Raw genomic sequence first — 16688 nt, forward strand, 5'->3', positions numbered from 1 at the left:
CAGCCGACCTCGGCTACCACCTTGAAACCCTCATCAAGTGGGGTGGGGACTGTGTCTATGGTCACAGCATCAGCCCTGGCTGATGAGATGTTGGGTGAGCTTGGTTGGGTGAGGAGTGGGAGGCACAGTCCCTGGGCCCATCTAGTAACCTGAGGCAGGGGCAAAGAAGCAGGGTTTTAATGCTGGGAGGTCGGGGGTCCCACAAGGCACAAACACCCTCTCCAGGACCAAATAAATAGACAACAGCATCACTTCGAGGTGAGGTCTGGGGAGGGGGTGGTGACTGAGCTCTCCGTGGGCTGGTGGGCCAGCGGGCCTGCAGCCAGTGAGGCACCTCCTCTGTGTCTTGGCCTCTGGGGCGGGCTGGGTCCAGTCCTGGGAATCACTCACTCTCAGAACCGGAGTAGTCAGCCACGAGGGAGGAGCTGAGGCCACAGGGCTGTGCTTTGTCCTGGGGGTTGGCTGCTTCCTGGGAAGTGCCTGGTGGGGTCTGGGGCCTGTCCCTACAGCTCCCCTCCTGCCCCGGTGGCCCATTGTTTTTGGGGGGCTCAATCGTCTCCTGAGAGCAGTCCTGGGGGGATGTGGGCCTGTCCTGGGCCATCCCCGCTGGCACCCGTGGCTCCCCAGACTTGAGGGTCTCAGCCATGTGCTGGGGGCTTTCTGGAACCTCCCGGGACCGCCGCCGCACAATGCCCAGGTGCCCCACGGTGATGGGGGAGCTGGCGGCGGGAACTGATCTGCGGTTCTGGGCCAGCTTCTTCAGGACACTGCTGGCTTTGCTGGTGCTGCTGGTGCTGGTGGAAGTGGAGGGGAACCAGGAGCGGCTGATGATCTCGGTCCGTTTGAGTTTCTGCTTGTCCTCATATGCTGGGGGGAGAGGGAGGGGGAGGAAGGAGGTCCAGAGCCGCCCTCTGCCTGGGCACCCACATCTTCCCCTACCTCAAGCCACCCCCTGCTCCCCACGCACAGTCTAGGGTGTGGAACTTGAGCAAGGCGGCCAGCCTGCGGTCGTCCTCCGTCTCTGGCACCAGGGGGATGGCCAGGCTGGCCTTGGCCTGCAGTGCCTGGTCCCTCTCTTCCTCCTCCAGCATGGCTTTTTTCTTTTCCTGTGTGGGGGAGAAAGGGGGTGGGGAGGGGTGGTGAGTGTCAAAACTGTGCCTCTTCATGCCCTCTGACCCTGGGGGAAGGACGTCCCTCCAGCTCTCAGGATCTTGGTTTCTTCCTCTTTAAGCTGGTGTGAGGAAGGGGCCTCACACTGTGCTTGGTCAATAAACCAGAGACACAATCAATGGTCATTAATATGTGTGCCACTGGGATCCTTCACTTATTCATTCTTTCCACAAATATTTACAAAACCCCTTCTGGTGCCAGGCCTTGTTCTAGACACTGGGGACACAGGAGTGAGCAGACAAAAACATTTGTCCTAGGAGTTCCCATCGTGGCACAGTGGAAACGAATCCAACTAGGAACCATGAGGTTACGGGTTCGATCCCTGGCCTCGCTCAGTGGGTTAAGGATCCGGTGCTGCCTTGAGCTGTGGTGTAGGTTGCAGATGCAGCTTGGATCTGGTATTGCTGTGGCTGTGGTGTAGGCCGGCAGCTGCAGCTCCAATTAGACCCCTAGCCTGGGAACCTCCACATGCCACTGGTGCAGCCCTAAAAAGACAAAATACAAAAAACCAAAACCAAAACAAAACCAAAAAACACTTGTCTTTGTGGGTGAGTGACACAAAGTGATAGGGAAAAAAATGGGAAGGAGATAGGGGCTAGGCAGAAGTGGCACGTAGGGCAGAGGGTTCAACTTTAAATGTGGTGCGTGCGGTGGAGGGGAGGGTCAGGGACAGTCCCCTGAGAAGATCATGTTTGGGAGAAGATGTCTGAGTAAGGGAGCCTGTGGGCATCAGGTGGAAAAGTGTTCCAAGGCAGAGGGAACAGCCTGTGCAAAGGCCCTGAGGCAGATGTGTGCTTGACAATGAGGTGGCCAATGTGGCTAGAGCAAAATGAACAAAGGGGAAGTTGGAGATGGGGGCAAGGAGGGAAAGGGGCAGATTATTTGGGCCTGGTGGGCCATGGGGAGGACTTTGACTTCTATTTTATTTTTTTGGCCATGGAGTGCAGCAGTTTGACGTGGGAATCTCAGTTCCCAGATCAGGGATTGAACCTGGGCTGCGGCAGTGAAAGCAGTGAGTCCTAACCACTAGATCACCAGAGAACTTCCTCTGACTTGTATTTTAGGTAAATGGGAGCCATGGAGGGTTCTGAGCATAAAAGGGGTGAGTTGTTTGACTCAGGTGCTTACAGGTGCCCCCTGGTGGATGTGAGGGGAATAGGCTGTGGTGGGCATGAGCCTGGGGACCAGGGTGGAGGGACTGTGCTGATCCAAGTGGAAACTGATGGATGCTGTGGAATTGGTCAGAGCCTGACAGAATCTGCTGACAGCTGGGGAGGGGGAAGTGGTGGTTATAACAGGAAGAACCAAAGCAGGGTGCTTGGAAGGACAGAGGTGCTTACGTTACTGAGAGGGGGAGGATGTGGGCAGGGCGGGTTAGAGACTAATGGGGAATGTTATGTTTGAGGGGCTTTAGACCCCAGGCAGGGATGCCCAGAAGGCAGGGAACACACAGCTCAGGGCACAGGCCTGGCCAGAGGGATACGCTTTTAGTAACAAAGTATTAGTAAGAAAACCAGCAATTTTACTCCTAATAATAACCACCACAGATGATCAGAAAAGGAGATGAGAAGAGACGGGAACAGCAGGATGAGGAAACTGGAGTTTGTGTCCCGTGGGGTTGCTGGGGATGCTGCTGCCCAGGCTCTCTGCAGGGTCTTGGGGTGCCAGCCTACCTCACGGAGTGAGGGAAGAGGCAAAGGTTCTCATGTCCCAAAGGACTTCCCAGTGCCCCGTCGGATGCTTGGGAGGGTGAAAAACTTGTTTGCATTATGTTCATCTGACCCTGGACCCCCACGCCGTTGTGACTTAGCTCCACCAGGTATTTTTGGCACAGGTGTAGTAGCCACTGCATCAGTGACAGCAATGTCCTGGGTGTCCTGGACATTGGGTTCTGGGAGTCTGACTTTGTACTTGCAGTCTCAGTAGCTCTACAAGGAGGCACAGGTGTCTGGCCCAAGCTTTTTTGTCTTTTAGGGCTGCACCAACAGCATAGAAAGTTCCCAGGCTAGGGGTCAAATCAGAGCTACAGCTGCCAGCCTACACCACAGCCACAGCAACACAGTGGGATCTGAGCTGCATCTGGGACCTGCACCACAGCTCATATCAATGCCAGATCCTTAAACCACTGAGCAAGGCCATGGATCGAACCCATGTCTTCATGGATACTAGTTGAGTTTGTTACCGCTGAGCCATAATGGGAACTTCTGGCTCAAGGATTTACATACTGAGATTAAAACCAATTTGTGTGTGTGTGTGGGGGGCTATGCCCATGGCATTCGGAAGTTCCTGGGCCAGTGATCAAACCCAAGCCACAGCAGTTACAACGGAGCCAAAGCAGTGACAACATTGAAACCTTAACCACTAGGCCACTAGGGAAATTCGAGATATGTCTTGTACATTTTATCATTGACGACTTTCCCTTTTTTCCTTCACTTTTTTCTTTTAGGAGCTGCAAGCTACGCCACAGCTGCAACAACACCAGATCCTAAACCTGTTGTACTGGACCAGGGATCAAACTCATGCCTCCACAGAGACAAGCTGGATCATAAACTCACTGTGCCAGAGCGGGAGCTTTTTCTTTCTTTCTTTAAAGACTGACTCTACGAATGACTCTGGAAATTATATAGGGGTGGGCTGTCCATCCGCGGATTTTGTTTCAGGACAGCTGAGTGGGGCCAAGAAATGTGTTAGTGCCCCGGTGGGCCTCTGCCTGCCCTCTTCGGCAGGGTTGGGTCTCACTTGTGCCTCAGCTTGTGGCTTTCTTTCCCTTTGAGAGTCAGCTAAAAGTCAAGGGCAGACTCCCCAGGGAAAGGGGCCATGTGCTTAATAACTGCTGCTGGGCTAGATGCCTACCATGTGCACTGTGATGTGGGGACGCAGTCCCCACGTGGTAGATGGGAAGCTTATGGTGAAATGGCCCGCCTGTAGCTGGGATGTGGTGGGGTGTGGCCTGAACCTGAGTCTCAGCCTGCCTTGCGTTCTCTCAGCTCCACCACTGGCAATGCCAGGCCCCCGCTGCCTGCCCATGGTCCTGACCCAGGCTGGAGCCCTGCTTACCCGGAACCTTTTCCGCAGCATGCTGTTGAGGGCAAAGTCGTCCTTCCAGGCGTTCTGGGCCTCTTGGATGTGGCTCAGGGTGGGGAGGGCCTTCTTGAGCGTGCTCCGGTCGGCCTCGCCGTGCTCCAGGCGGTACATGGCATCTGTCTCCAGCTTCTGCTTCTTCTCGTGCTCTGCAAGGCAAGGATGCGGCTAGGCCTTCGGTGCCCTGGCTAAGGGCTGGGGTTGGGGGTCAGAGCCTAGCTGCGGTGCTCACCTGTCGTCAGCACCTGCTCATTGTCTGCCATATCCCACCGTTCCTCCTTGCGCTGGGCGCCGCTCACAATCACGTAGTCACAGTTGGCAGGGTCTGTCTGCATCTCGATGTAGTTGACACAGAGGTGGCATTTCATCCGGAATCTGGGAGGGTGGAGAGTGGTGGGCATGAGTCAGGACACTGTCCGTCCCAGAACGCCCTGTGACCCCTGCCTGCTCCCATCCATGCATGTTATCAACAAGCATTTAAGGAACACCTACTACACACTGGGCACTGCATCTGGGGGTACAGTCATGGGTGAGATAGATATGGTTCTGTCACCCCAGCATTGACTTTTTTTTTCCCTTTTCTGGCCATCCTATGACATATGGAGTTCCCAGGCCAGGAATTAAATGCAAGCTGGAGTTGTGACCTATGCCACAGCTGCAGCAATGCTGGATCCTTAACCCACTGGGCTGGGCTGAGGATCGAACCCTGTCCCTGCTGCTGCAGAGGCACCACTGATCCCGTTGAGCCACAGCGGAACTCTCCAGCGCTGACTTTTTGTATGGACCTTGTTCATTTGTTCATTCATGCGCTCGTTTGTTCGTTCATTCATTCATTCAATAAATCCTCCCGAGCTAGGCTGCTCTTGGTAGGCTTGGTACCAGCTGCTGGGGACACAGCAGTGAGCTAAGCCAACCTGCTCTCAGAGGGGCTGACATTCCTTCTGTGGGGGCCACACGGGCAGCAAGTGCATAAGCAACCACAGTGTTGGGCAGTGAGTGCCACTTTAGCCAAGTCATCTCTGAAGAGTGTTGCTGAAGCAGAAACCAAAGGAGGGAGAGGGGGCCCTGGAGATGTCCGGGGTAGATGTTCCAGGCAGAGGGCTCCAGGATGGAAGCCTTCCTGGGTTGTGTGGGAGGAGGTGAGGAAGGAGGGGATGGAGCAGAGCCTGCGGGGCCTTGTGGATCACAAGGAGGACTGAGACTTTTTTTTTGCTTTTTATGACCACATCTGTGGCACATGGAAGTTCCCAGGCTAGGGGCTGAATGGGAGCTGCAGCTGCCAGCCTACGCTACAGCCATGGCAACTTGTGATCCTAGCCCCGTCCTACAAACTATACCATAGTTCATGGCAACGCCAGATCCTTAATCCACTGAGTGAGGCCCAGGACTGAACCCACATCTCCATGGATACTAGTCGGGTTCGTTACTGCTGAGCCACAATGGGAACTCCTGGACTTAGGCTTTTACTCTATGGAAGGTGGGAGCCATGGATGGTTCTAGGCAAGATGTGCCCTAATTGACAGACCATGATGGTTTCCAGGAGATACCCAAAGCGAATGACCTGTGGCAGAGGAAACAAGCTTTCCTCCCGCCCAGGCTCCTTTGTAGCCCCCTCACCCTGCTGCCCACCAGGCTGTGTCTACCTGTAGATTGGGGTCGTGTAGTAATTGCCAACCTTCTTTTTTTCTGCGTTGTAACGAACACCTGAGAGGAGAGGGAGAGAGTGAGACCAGGGCTCAGGCCACCTGGCATTTTTTCTGGGGGTGGAAGCAGACAGGGGTGGTATTCCACTCCCTTGCGGGGGAGACACCTCTGGGGGCCACTGAATGTCGAGTTGGAAAAGAGCCATGTTTTGGCTGCATGAAAGGTGCTCAAGACACAGAGGAGAGTGGGCTGGACCCAGAGGGCTCAGGTTCAAGTCCTGGCTCCATCCCACCAGCTGCATGACCTTAGGCCACCTGCCCCTGCCCTCTCTGGGACAGGGATGGCTGTGATACCTGGTGCACAGGGCTGATACGAGAACTGCATGAGCTGATAATATTCATGGATCACTTCATACAAGGCTGGGTGCTCGGCGGGCATTTGAGAAGGGCTGGCTTTTTATATTTTTCTGGAGAACATGCAGGTTTTGTTTCTTTTTTTGTGAGTTGGTATATATATATATATATATATATATATATATATATTTTTTTTTTTTGGCTGCCTCTGCAGCATATGGAAGTTCCTAGGCCAGGGATTGAATCCAAGTCACAGCTGTGACCTATGCCGGATCCTTAACACACTGCTGGGCTGGGGATTGAACCAGCACCTCCCCAGAGACAACATCAGAATCTTAATCTGCTGCACCACAGCAGGAACTCTTGTTTATATATTCTCGACTCTCTTTGATCTTGCTTACTGGGTGGCAAAAGCTTCAGTTAGAAAAAACAGAGCTTGAGGTGGCAGTTGGTGGGGCCTGGCTGGGTTTTCCTTTCCTAGAGGGCTGCTTTGGTTCATGGTCCTGAGGTTGACCCATGTGTGGTGTCAGGCTGAGCCCTGCTCTTTTGTCCCGTGAACAGCTGGTAGCCTTTGGGACAGACGCCCCCCTGGATGGGTCTGATCAGGAGGTGTGCTCAGGGGTGGTTACTTAGCCTCAGCAGTGGGGTGGCCTGGTGCCTCCTTTTTGCACTGGTTCCTCTCACTGAGAGCCAACGGCTCCTGTTTCCAGCGCAAGCTATTCCCTGGGCTGGCTGCCGTGGGAAGGGCTGAGGATCCCTATACTACAGAGGAGGAAACAGAAGCCAGGAAGGTTGAGTCACTGGCCCAAGGCCTCAAAGCTGCTGAGCAGGGATGCAAACCCATGTCTGTCTGTTTGTCTGTGGGAAGGTCAGGGGTCTGAATGCTAAAGGGAACAGTAAGGGCAGTGGTGGCGGGAGTTCACATTTATCAGCTCTCGCATGTGCCAAGAGCTGTGCGCTTAGTACTTTATAGGTCATGCGGGCCGGCACTCATACCATCTGAATTTCACAGATGGGGTGAACCAAGGCGCACGGAGGCTTAGTCACCTGCTGAGGGTCACTCAGGCTAGGGAGTGGCAGAGAAGGGATTTGAACCCAGAGTCTCCTAACTGCTCTGGTGTGAGGCGGCCGCAGCCCACCAGTGACATAAGGGGGTCTGACTCCTCCTCGATTGCTGACGGGGGACCCGGCAGAGATGGTCTCTCAAGGTACCTGGCAGTTAAGGGGTTTGCTGGCTGTGCGGCTAAATAGTGAGGGGTGGGGGCTGGCAGGCAGGAGCTCACCCATGCCGATGTGGTTCTTGCAGCCGTCACACCAGATGTTATATGGCATTTCAAACCTGCACAAAGAGAAAACAGCTTGTTTGTCCCTATCCACGTGGGCTCTCCCTGTGGGTCTCCACACCTGTGACTGTGGCGCCAGTCACACTGTAGAAGGCGTGCACACAGGAGGGGAAAGAACGGTGACCACTCCTGCAGCCAGGCCAGGCCCACCACATGGCTCTCTGACCAGCTGACCCAGGCTGGGCAAGCACCTCCACTGGCAGATGCCCTGTCTTCTACACCCCACTGTGTCAGCTACACCAGCTCCACAGCAGAGGGGGAAGTGGGCTGCAGGGAGCACTGGTGTCTGATTCCAGTTTAGCTAAGTTGTACTGTTATTAGTTTTTTTTTTGGAGGGGGGGGCCGCACCCATGGCATATGCAAGTTTCCAGGCTAGGGGTTGAATTGGAGCTGCAGCTGCCGGCCTATGCCACAGCCATGGCAACATGGGATCCGAGCCACATCCATGACATATGATGCAGCTGGTGGTGATGCCAGATCCTTAACCCACTGAGCAAGGCCAGGGATTGAACTGGTATCCTCATGGATACTAGTTGGGTTCTTTACTGGCTGAGTCACAACAGGAACTCCTTTTTTTACAGTTCTATTTGTGACATGCAGTTCCGCTTTTCCATTAACAGTAGTGACAGAGCTTTTAAGCTCCATTAAGGAGTTCCCTGATGGCTCAGTGGGTTAGGGATCTGGCACTGTCACTGATGTGGCTGGGGTTTGATCCCTGGCCCTGGGCCTTCTGCATGCCACAGGTGTGGGGGGGGGGGGGGAGAAAAGAAAAAAGAAGAAAAGAAAAAAACCCATTAATTAATGAATAATGAGGTGAATTAAAGACACTGTACAGAGTTCCCATTGTGGCTCAGTGGTAACAAGCCTGATTAGTATCCATGAGGATGTAGGTTCAATCCCTGGCCCTTCTGCAGGGATTGATAGGCCGGCAGCTGCAGCTCTGATTTGACTCCTATCCCAGGAACTTCCAAATGCTGTAGGTGTGGATCTAAAAAAACCCAAAAACCAAACCAAACCAAACCAAAACAAACAAAGGACACTGTACAGATGAGATGTGGGTTCAGCAAACACAGTGGATGAGGGATGGGAGCAGGCCCAAGGCAAGCAAGCTTGGTCAGCTCTGGAGCATGGAGGCGTGGCAGGAGTTTGGAGGTGATCTTCGACTCTGTGCCTCCTCCTCCTGAGGCCACTGCTGGGATTTGCATTTTGACTCATTTTCTGCCTCTAATGGTCTTGTCATTGGATGCTCTGCCCAGTCCTAGAAGGTGAGAGACTGAGGGCAGAGTCCCTGAGGCAAAGAAGGAGGCAAGGAGGGGCTCACCCTTCTGGGGCCACACATTTTTAGCTTCTGCTTCCTGTCACAGCTGACTCACAGAGTGCTGGGCAGAAACAAGAGAACCCTGTGGGAAGAGCTATCTGCCTGGTTTGACTGTTTATCCCCTCCATATCCCTGCCCCTTCAAGGTGATTCTGCAGCAATTCCTGTCAAGAGGTGGAGTGCACCGCCCCAGCCCCTGTACCATGACTTCCTTTGGGCAATCGATGACACAGAAGTGACAGGGCACTGGCTCAAGGTCTCCACCTCAAGAAGCCTTGCAGGCCTCTGCTGGTTCTCTTCTGAAATCCTGATGCTGCATGTGTACAAGCCCAGGCCAGCCAGCTGGGGATGAGAGACGCTTAAGCAGAGCCCAGTCATACCAACCAAGATGCCATAATGGACCAGCCAGTCCCCAAGCAGGCAATCCTCAAACATGTGAGATAGCCTAGCCCAGGTCAGCTAAGCCCAGCCAGGGCCAGAAGAAGCATCCAGCTGAGCTGAAGACTCATGAGCAACACATAATACATGCTTATCGTTTTGTTACACAGTAACAGCTGACTGATAACAGCAATTTTTGCTTTATGGGATTAAGACACTACAGCACTGGACACAATCAGGGGATGCTGAATTCTCCTTGAGGTTGATGCCAGGTGACGTAATTGTCAAGGGTCCTCAGGGCCTTACCTGATGATGAGGATGCCCTGGGACAGTTTCCGAGCCCGCTCCCGCAGTGGGTGGCTGTTGTGGTATCGGTTGAGTGAGCCATGCTGTGTGGGAACAACAAGGGAGCAGGTTAGCACTGATGAGCTGGAGGAACTCCTGCCTTCTCATAGGCCGAGAGAGGCCTCATTCTCCTGTCCTGCTGAGAGTGTTAACAGCAAAACAGGAGGCACCAAAGCTGTGGTGAAGCAAGTGGGGTTGGAATCTTAAACACATGAGCCTGAAACTTTCTGCTCCCACTTAAGAGCTAAAAGAGCTGTGTGATCCTAGGTAGTGACTTCACCTTCTGCTTTTTTTTGGCCTTTTAGGGCCATACCCACAGTATATGGAAGTTCCCAGGCTAGGGGTCTAATCAGAGCTACAGCTGCCGGCCTATGCCACAGCTATAGCCACAGCAACTCGGGATCCGAGCCGCATCTGCAACCTACACCACAGCTCATGGCAACGCTGGATCCTTAACCCACTGAACAAGGACAGGAATTGAACCTGCAACCTCATGGTTCCTAGTCAGATTCGTTTCTTCTGCACCACAATGGGAACTCCACTTTCTGCCTTTCTGTGCCAGTGTTTCCCCTAGCAGTCAGTTGGGGACAAGGATCATTAACTGCCTCCAGGTGTCATGGGGAGGATCAGGTGAGATGACAAAACTGCCCAGTAGGCCTAATCTCATCTTACTATTTTTTTTTCTTTTTTGGCCACCCCATGGCATATGAGGTTACTGCCAGGGATCAGATCTGAGAGGCAGTTGTGACCTACATAGCGGCTGCAGCAATGTCGGACTATTTAACCCACTGTGCCAGGTCAGGGATTGAGCCTACACCCTGGTGCTGCCAAGATGCTGCTGATCCTATGGCCCCACAGTGGGAACTCCCTGTTATAGCATTTTAATCCCTCAGTGTTTCTGGGAGGTCAGGTTGTTTTGTTTCCCCTTTTCACCTATGGAAAAATTGTGTATGCAGAGAGCCTGAGTCAGGTGCTGGGGACCACGAAGCTGGGACTCACTGATTCGTTCACTGGGGCCTTACTGAGCACTCACAGTGTGGGTGCACAGCAGTGAATGATATAAATGCATGTCTCTGCCCTTAAGGAGTGGATGCTCTAGAGGGGAAGACAGACAACATGCAAACGAATGGACCATGCCTCAGGGAGTTATGAGAGCAATGGAGAGAAATAAAACATTAGGTCACTGATAGAGGATGAAATGGTGGTCAGGGAGGGCCCCCACCCCCCACCCCTCATGGGGAGAGGCATAAAGGAGCCTTGTGGTTAAAAGGAGGGAACAACAAAGAGGCCAGAGGAGCTGGAGCTGGGAAGGCAAGGGGAATGTGACCCAGGGCCCGAGTGTGGGACCTCATCCTGGGCTCCGCTGGAAACATGCCACAATGGGTGGGCTGGCGTTTACATGGGTCACTGATGAGAGCCACTCCTGCCACCCAGGAGGGAAGACCACCTCGAGACTCAGGTGACAAACGCAAAGCAGGGAGACCCCGGGGGCCGCCCGGCCCTCGGCAACCGGGTGTCACTAACCCCAGGAAGGGACAAGGTGTGTGGGGGCCCCTGCCTGGTGGGGACACTTTGCTATTGTGGACAAGGAGAGAAGGAAGCCCGCCCCTTACCTTTTCAGGGTTGAAATCCGGAGGGTAGTACTTGTTCACACCTTTCCTTTCACCCTGGAAAGCAGGAGAGAGACATGACTCAGAGAGAGGCAAGACCTGGACAAAGGTGACAAGGACATCCTGGAGGACAGCCCTGGGCTCTGTGTCTGACTGGGGACTGGCAACTTGGGGGAAGAAACCCACTGTTGTCACTGTGGAAAATTCCATGAGGGTCAGGCTCTCCTAGAGCAAAGGCTTTCACAGTTATTTTGGGACCATGACTTACAGTAAGACATATTTAACACTGCAACTTCCCAAATACACAGGGAATGAGGCATGGTTTTTAGGAAAGAACGCTTACCCAGCTGTGAGCATCTTTTATTTTATTTTATTGATTAATCAATTAATTTTTATGGCCACACCTGTGGCATATGGAAGTTCCCAGGCTAGGGGTTGAATCAGAGATACAGCTGCCGGCCTACACCACAGCCACAGCAACTCGGGATCCAAGCCACATCTGCGACCTACACCACAGTTCATGGCAATGCCGGATCCTTAACCCACTGAGCAAGGCCAAGGATCAAACCTGAATCCTCACGGAAATTGTGTTGGGTTTGTAACTTGCTGAGCCACAATGGGAACTCCAAGAATCTCTCTTTTAAATGCTGGCAGCCACCTGTTGAACTGACTTAACGATCCACCAAAGCAGTGGGTCTTAAACTTGGCTGTGTGTTATGACCAAGAGTTTCTAAACTACGGATGCCAGGAACCCATCCTCAGGGGTTCTCCTGACAGAGGACCTGCTCTGGGACTTGGTGCCTGGGCACAGGGCTTTTCAAAGGCAACATCGAAGACACGTGTTTAGACGCATCCTTGTCCGAGCACGTTCATTCACAACAGCCAAATGGTGGTAAAAACCTAAGTGTCCATCAATGGGTGACTGGATAAACAAAACATGGTCCATCCATATAATGGGATATTATTCAGGCATCAAAAGGAATGAATCTCTGACATGTGCTACCATGTGGACATCATGCTAAGTGCAAGAAGCTGGACACAAAAGGACACATGGTACATGACTCCATTGATGTGAAATGCCCAGAACAGGCAAATCCACAGAGACAGAAAGCAGACTGGTGGTTGCCAAGGGCTGAGGGTTGGGGGAATGACTGCTATTGGTTCTATGGTTTTCTTCCGGGTGACAAAAAAGGTTTTGGAACTAGATAGAGGTAGTTGCACAATGTGGTGAATGTTACTAAATGCCACTGAATTGTACACTTTGTTTTTTTTTTTTATTTTTAGGGCCGCACCTGTAGCTCATGGAAGTTTCTGGGCTAGGGGGATTGAATTGGAGCTGCAGCTGCCAGCCTGCGCCACGGCCACAGTGGATCTGAGCCTCGTCTGCGACCTGTGCCACAGCTTGTGGCAATGCCAGATCCTTAACCCACTCAGCAGGGGCAGGGATCAAACCTGCATCTTCATGGATACTAGTCATGTTCTTAACTCTCTGAGCCATAATAGGAATTCCCCAATCATACACTTTATTTAAATTTTTTTTTTTTTTTTTTGCTTTTTAGGGCCTCACCTGCAGCACATGGAAGTTCCCAGGCTAGGGGTTGAATCGGAGCTACAGCTGCTGGCCTATGCCACAGCCACAGCAACATGCAATCTGAGCTGTGTCTGTGACCTACACCCCAGCTCATGGCAATGCCAGATCCTTAATCCACTGAGCAAGGCCAGGAATCAAACCCACATCCTCATGGACACTAGTTGCGTTTGTTACCGTTAAACCACAACGGGAACTCCCCCAATCATATACTTTAATTTGTTAATTTTATGTTAGGTGAATTTCACGTCATTTTTTAAAGAAAGAAAGAAAGGGAAAAGCAAGAGCTCCCTGGGTGATTTTCGGCAGAGTTTGAGACCCACTGTACTAAAAGAACAGGATCCGGAGTTGGAAAATACCTTAGAGCTTGGAGTTGGGGGAAGGATGGAGAGTAGACTTTCAGGAGGTAGAAGGAGCTGCTCTGGGGACCTCTGCCCTTCACCTAAAGACCACAGAGAAACCCGATGGGCACAGCTTGTCTACTCACCATCCTGGGAACTGCCTACTTGCTCCTTGCCTTCGACACGGCCAATGTGAAAAGACGATGTGACACTGGTGGTGCAGTGTTGATCCTGGAGGGCCTGGCAGGTGGTCCACAGCTTCCCTGTGAAGATGGGGTGGGCCGTGTGTGGTGGTGGAGGCTTGGCGCACCCTCCCCCCAAGCGTAGGAGGCACCCAAGGAGCAGCGTTTGGAAAGGGAATGTCCTGTCCACCAACATATATTTCCCAGCTGACATTTCACACCCCTCCAAGGCCGCCATCATTACTCTCCTGGACTAGTATGGGTCATCTCCTCCCTGGGCTCTTGGCTCTGCCCTTGACTCTCAAGGTCTGGTCTTCTCATAGGGTCCGGAAGGATCTCTTAATATAAATCAGAAATATCAGCTCCTGCTTAAAGCCCTCCAGTGATTCCTATCGCTTTGAGAATCAAACCAAATCCTTCCCATGGTCTGTGGGGCCCCTGCTTGCCTCTCCAAGCCCACCTCTTACCCCTCTCCCTCTCGTTCACTCTGTTCCAGTCATGCTGACTTACTGGCTACCTTCAAAGGCTCAGCAGGTGCAGGCCCACTACCTCAGAATTGTCTCAGCTCAAACATCACCTTTATGAGAAGCTTCAACTGACCAACTGATCTGAAGTCATATCACCCTGTCTTCTTACTTGTCTACAGTCTATAGACTGTGACCAGACAGATAAGTCCTCCACCAGGTCACACTGCTTCATCTCCGGCACCCAAGACATCTCCTAATAAATGCTGTCTTCATGAACCACTGCTAACTGATTGAGGTTCCCTAAGAATCAGTGTGGGTGACACAGTTACCAAATGTAGGCCTCCTTTAACTGGGGGTGGGGAGACACCCACCCTCCCTGCCCATTTGGAGGGGAGACTTTCAGGTCAAGTAAAAAGAAGTTCAACTTGACACTAAAGAAAGACACTGAGGGACTCAAGTGTATTCCAGAATAGGGATTGGCACATATTCTCCATCAAGGGCCAGAATATCTGTTCCAACGACTCAACTCTGGTCATAGCTAGAAAACAGCCATGGATGATATGCAAATGAATGGGTGTGGCCACATCCCCACAAAAACTATGGACACTGAAATTTGAATTTTACATGACTGTCACAAAATATTACTCTTTTTGATTTTTTTTTTTTTTGGCTTTCCAGGGCTGCACTTGTGGCACATGGAGGTTCCCAGACTAGGGGTCAAATTAGAGCAGCTGCAGCTGCTGGCCTACACCACAGTCACAGCAACACCAGATCCAGGCCACATCTTCGACATACACTATGACTCATGGCAGTGCCGAATGAGGCCAGATGGAAGCTGCATCCTCCTGGATACTAGTTGGGTTCGTAACCCACTGAGCCATAATGGGAAGTCCTTGATTTTTTCCCCCAACCATAGCAAGTTAAAACCATTCTTTGGTGGGAGGCTGCACAAAATCAGGTAGTGTCCTGATTTTGGCCTGTGGGTATAGTTTGCTGCCTAATGCACTGGAGTCAGGAAGTATCTACTTGTTTCTGCCAACTCAGCTGTGGGCTCTCTAACAGTTTCTGTGGGACACATGCTGCACTGAGTCTGACATCACTGCCTTGTTTACTCTGTATTATGTTACAATTTTCTCCAGTTGATGAATGAGGATGTGGGAGCTTGCCCAGGGTCAGAAGCTGATGGGAGAGCAGTGAGCGCCAGGGTGCAAAGCCCCGGTTATAAAGTGTTCCACCATCCCCTGGAACCTCTCTCCACCTTGGACCCTCTATCTGGAAAGTGTGCCCCTGTACCAGATTTTCCTAAAGTCACTCCCAAACTGAAAATGCATTTTTTTTTGGTCTTTTTTAGGGCCTCACCCATGGCATGTGGGAGTTCCCAGGCTAGGGGTCAAATTGGAGCTGCAACTGGTGGCCAATGCTATAGTTACAGCAATTTGGCATCCAAGCCATGTCTGTGACGTACACCACAGCTCACGGCAATGCCAGGTCCTTTAGCCCACCAAGCAAGGGCAAGGATCAAACCTGTGTCTTCATGGATACTAATCAGGATTGTTACTGCTGAGCCATGATGGCTCCACAAACTAAAACTGTTTTTGCCAACAAAAGAGCTAAGTGCCCACCCAGGTTTTGGGGGCACAACTCCCTGGGCTTAAATCCCAGCTCCACTCCTCACTGGCTGGGTAACCTCAGCCCAAGTCTGAGCCTCCCTGAGCTTGTATTTCCTCACCTGTAAAGAGGGATAACAGCAAGAGGACTGACTTTCTGGAGTTGCTGTAAATGAAATAACAATGGGTAGTGATTGCACAGATAAGTTCTCCATTTCAGGAGTTTCGATGGTTTTATTACCCCAGCGAGTGGTACAAGTGGGACCATTGCCTGGATGTATAGAAATCTCTGGTCCTTGGTGAAAGAATAAGCCCAATAAGCCCAATGGCTCAGGGCATAGGGTTTGGGCTTGGATGCTGACTCTGCTGCTTGCTAGGGGCTTAACTTGGGGCAAATTGCTTCTCTCTCTCTGAGCCTCAGTTTTCTCATTTGCAAAATGGGGTTTATAAAAATATCAACTTGATAAGGCTGCCGTCAAGACTCAGTAAGTTAAATAAAGTACTTAAAAGAGCTCCTCACGCCAAATTAAACGTTGGTAGTTTTGATTATTTCTCACACCAAATCGTTTAACAGGCATCATTTTACAAAATCTTCATCACGGCCCAGGGAGGTAGGGGCTTACTGTCCCATTTTCCCGATGAGGAAAACCTGACTAGGTATAATACGGGCCAGGCTCGGATTTGGGTCTGGGGTCGCGGCCAGGGCCCAGGATCAGGGGTCAAGTCTGGGACGTGGGCCGGTTTCGAGTATTGGGTCCACGTTCGCAGAGCCCCTCTGCTCCCCGCAGGATGGCCCCAACTCCGCTGCTCCGAGACCGAATGAAACAGAGGACAGACCCCCGGCCCTTCCCGGGCCTGCCCGCCCCTCCGTCCTACCGCACTTACCTGCCCTCCTCCTGACGTCACGCCGCGCCCGTCCCGGAAGTCCCTGCTCAGTGCACAAGGGGGAGTGGTGAACTCCTCGCGCAACAGGGACGCCTGCGCGAGGCGGGGCGAGGCGGCAGGTCCTCGCTGATTGGCTAAGTGTTGAACAGCCTCTCCCTTTCAGCCGCCGTAGTGGACCAATCCGGGGCCTGCCCTTCCCAAATTCGCGCCCTACACGAAGCCCCACCTTCGGCCCCGCCCACTTTTCCTGACGCAATCCAAGGCCCGCCTTTCTGACAGCGCTCTCCCGAGCGCGCGGTTCGCACTAAAAGAGGCGGTGGAGTTGGAGTGGGTGAACTCCAGCTTCCCTCTAAATCCATCCAGCCCTTAGTTTTTTA

At 52.4% G+C, this 16688-nt stretch overlaps 1 protein-coding gene across 2 annotated transcripts; it reads right to left on the reverse strand.

The window, feature by feature from the left end:
* Positions 1–161: 161 nt before the first annotated feature.
* YJU2B (YJU2 splicing factor homolog B) lies at positions 162–16386 on the reverse strand. 2 transcript variants are annotated; one of them, XM_047776877.1, is made up of 11 exons: positions 16312–16360; positions 15549–15592; positions 13317–13433; positions 11245–11298; positions 9593–9675; positions 7532–7587; positions 5895–5955; positions 4484–4626; positions 4228–4400; positions 968–1106; positions 162–867 (listed from the first exon to the last, which is right to left on the reverse strand). In XM_047776877.1, exons 3-11 carry the CDS (start codon positions 13317–13319, stop codon positions 383–385), a joined length of 1197 nt encoding a protein of 398 aa, XP_047632833.1. In that variant the 5' UTR covers positions 13320–13433; positions 15549–15592; positions 16312–16360; the 3' UTR covers positions 162–382. The 2 variants fall into 2 exon arrangements, with proteins under 2 accessions (XP_047632833.1, XP_047632832.1); XM_047776876.1 differs by lacking the exon at positions 15549–15592 and having other exon boundaries at positions 16312–16386.
* Between the last annotated feature and the right edge of the window lie 302 nt (positions 16387–16688).

This window comes from Phacochoerus africanus, chromosome 4 (assembly GCF_016906955.1).
Source record: "Phacochoerus africanus isolate WHEZ1 chromosome 4, ROS_Pafr_v1, whole genome shotgun sequence".
Classification (NCBI taxonomy): Eukaryota; Metazoa; Chordata; class Mammalia; order Artiodactyla; family Suidae; genus Phacochoerus; species Phacochoerus africanus.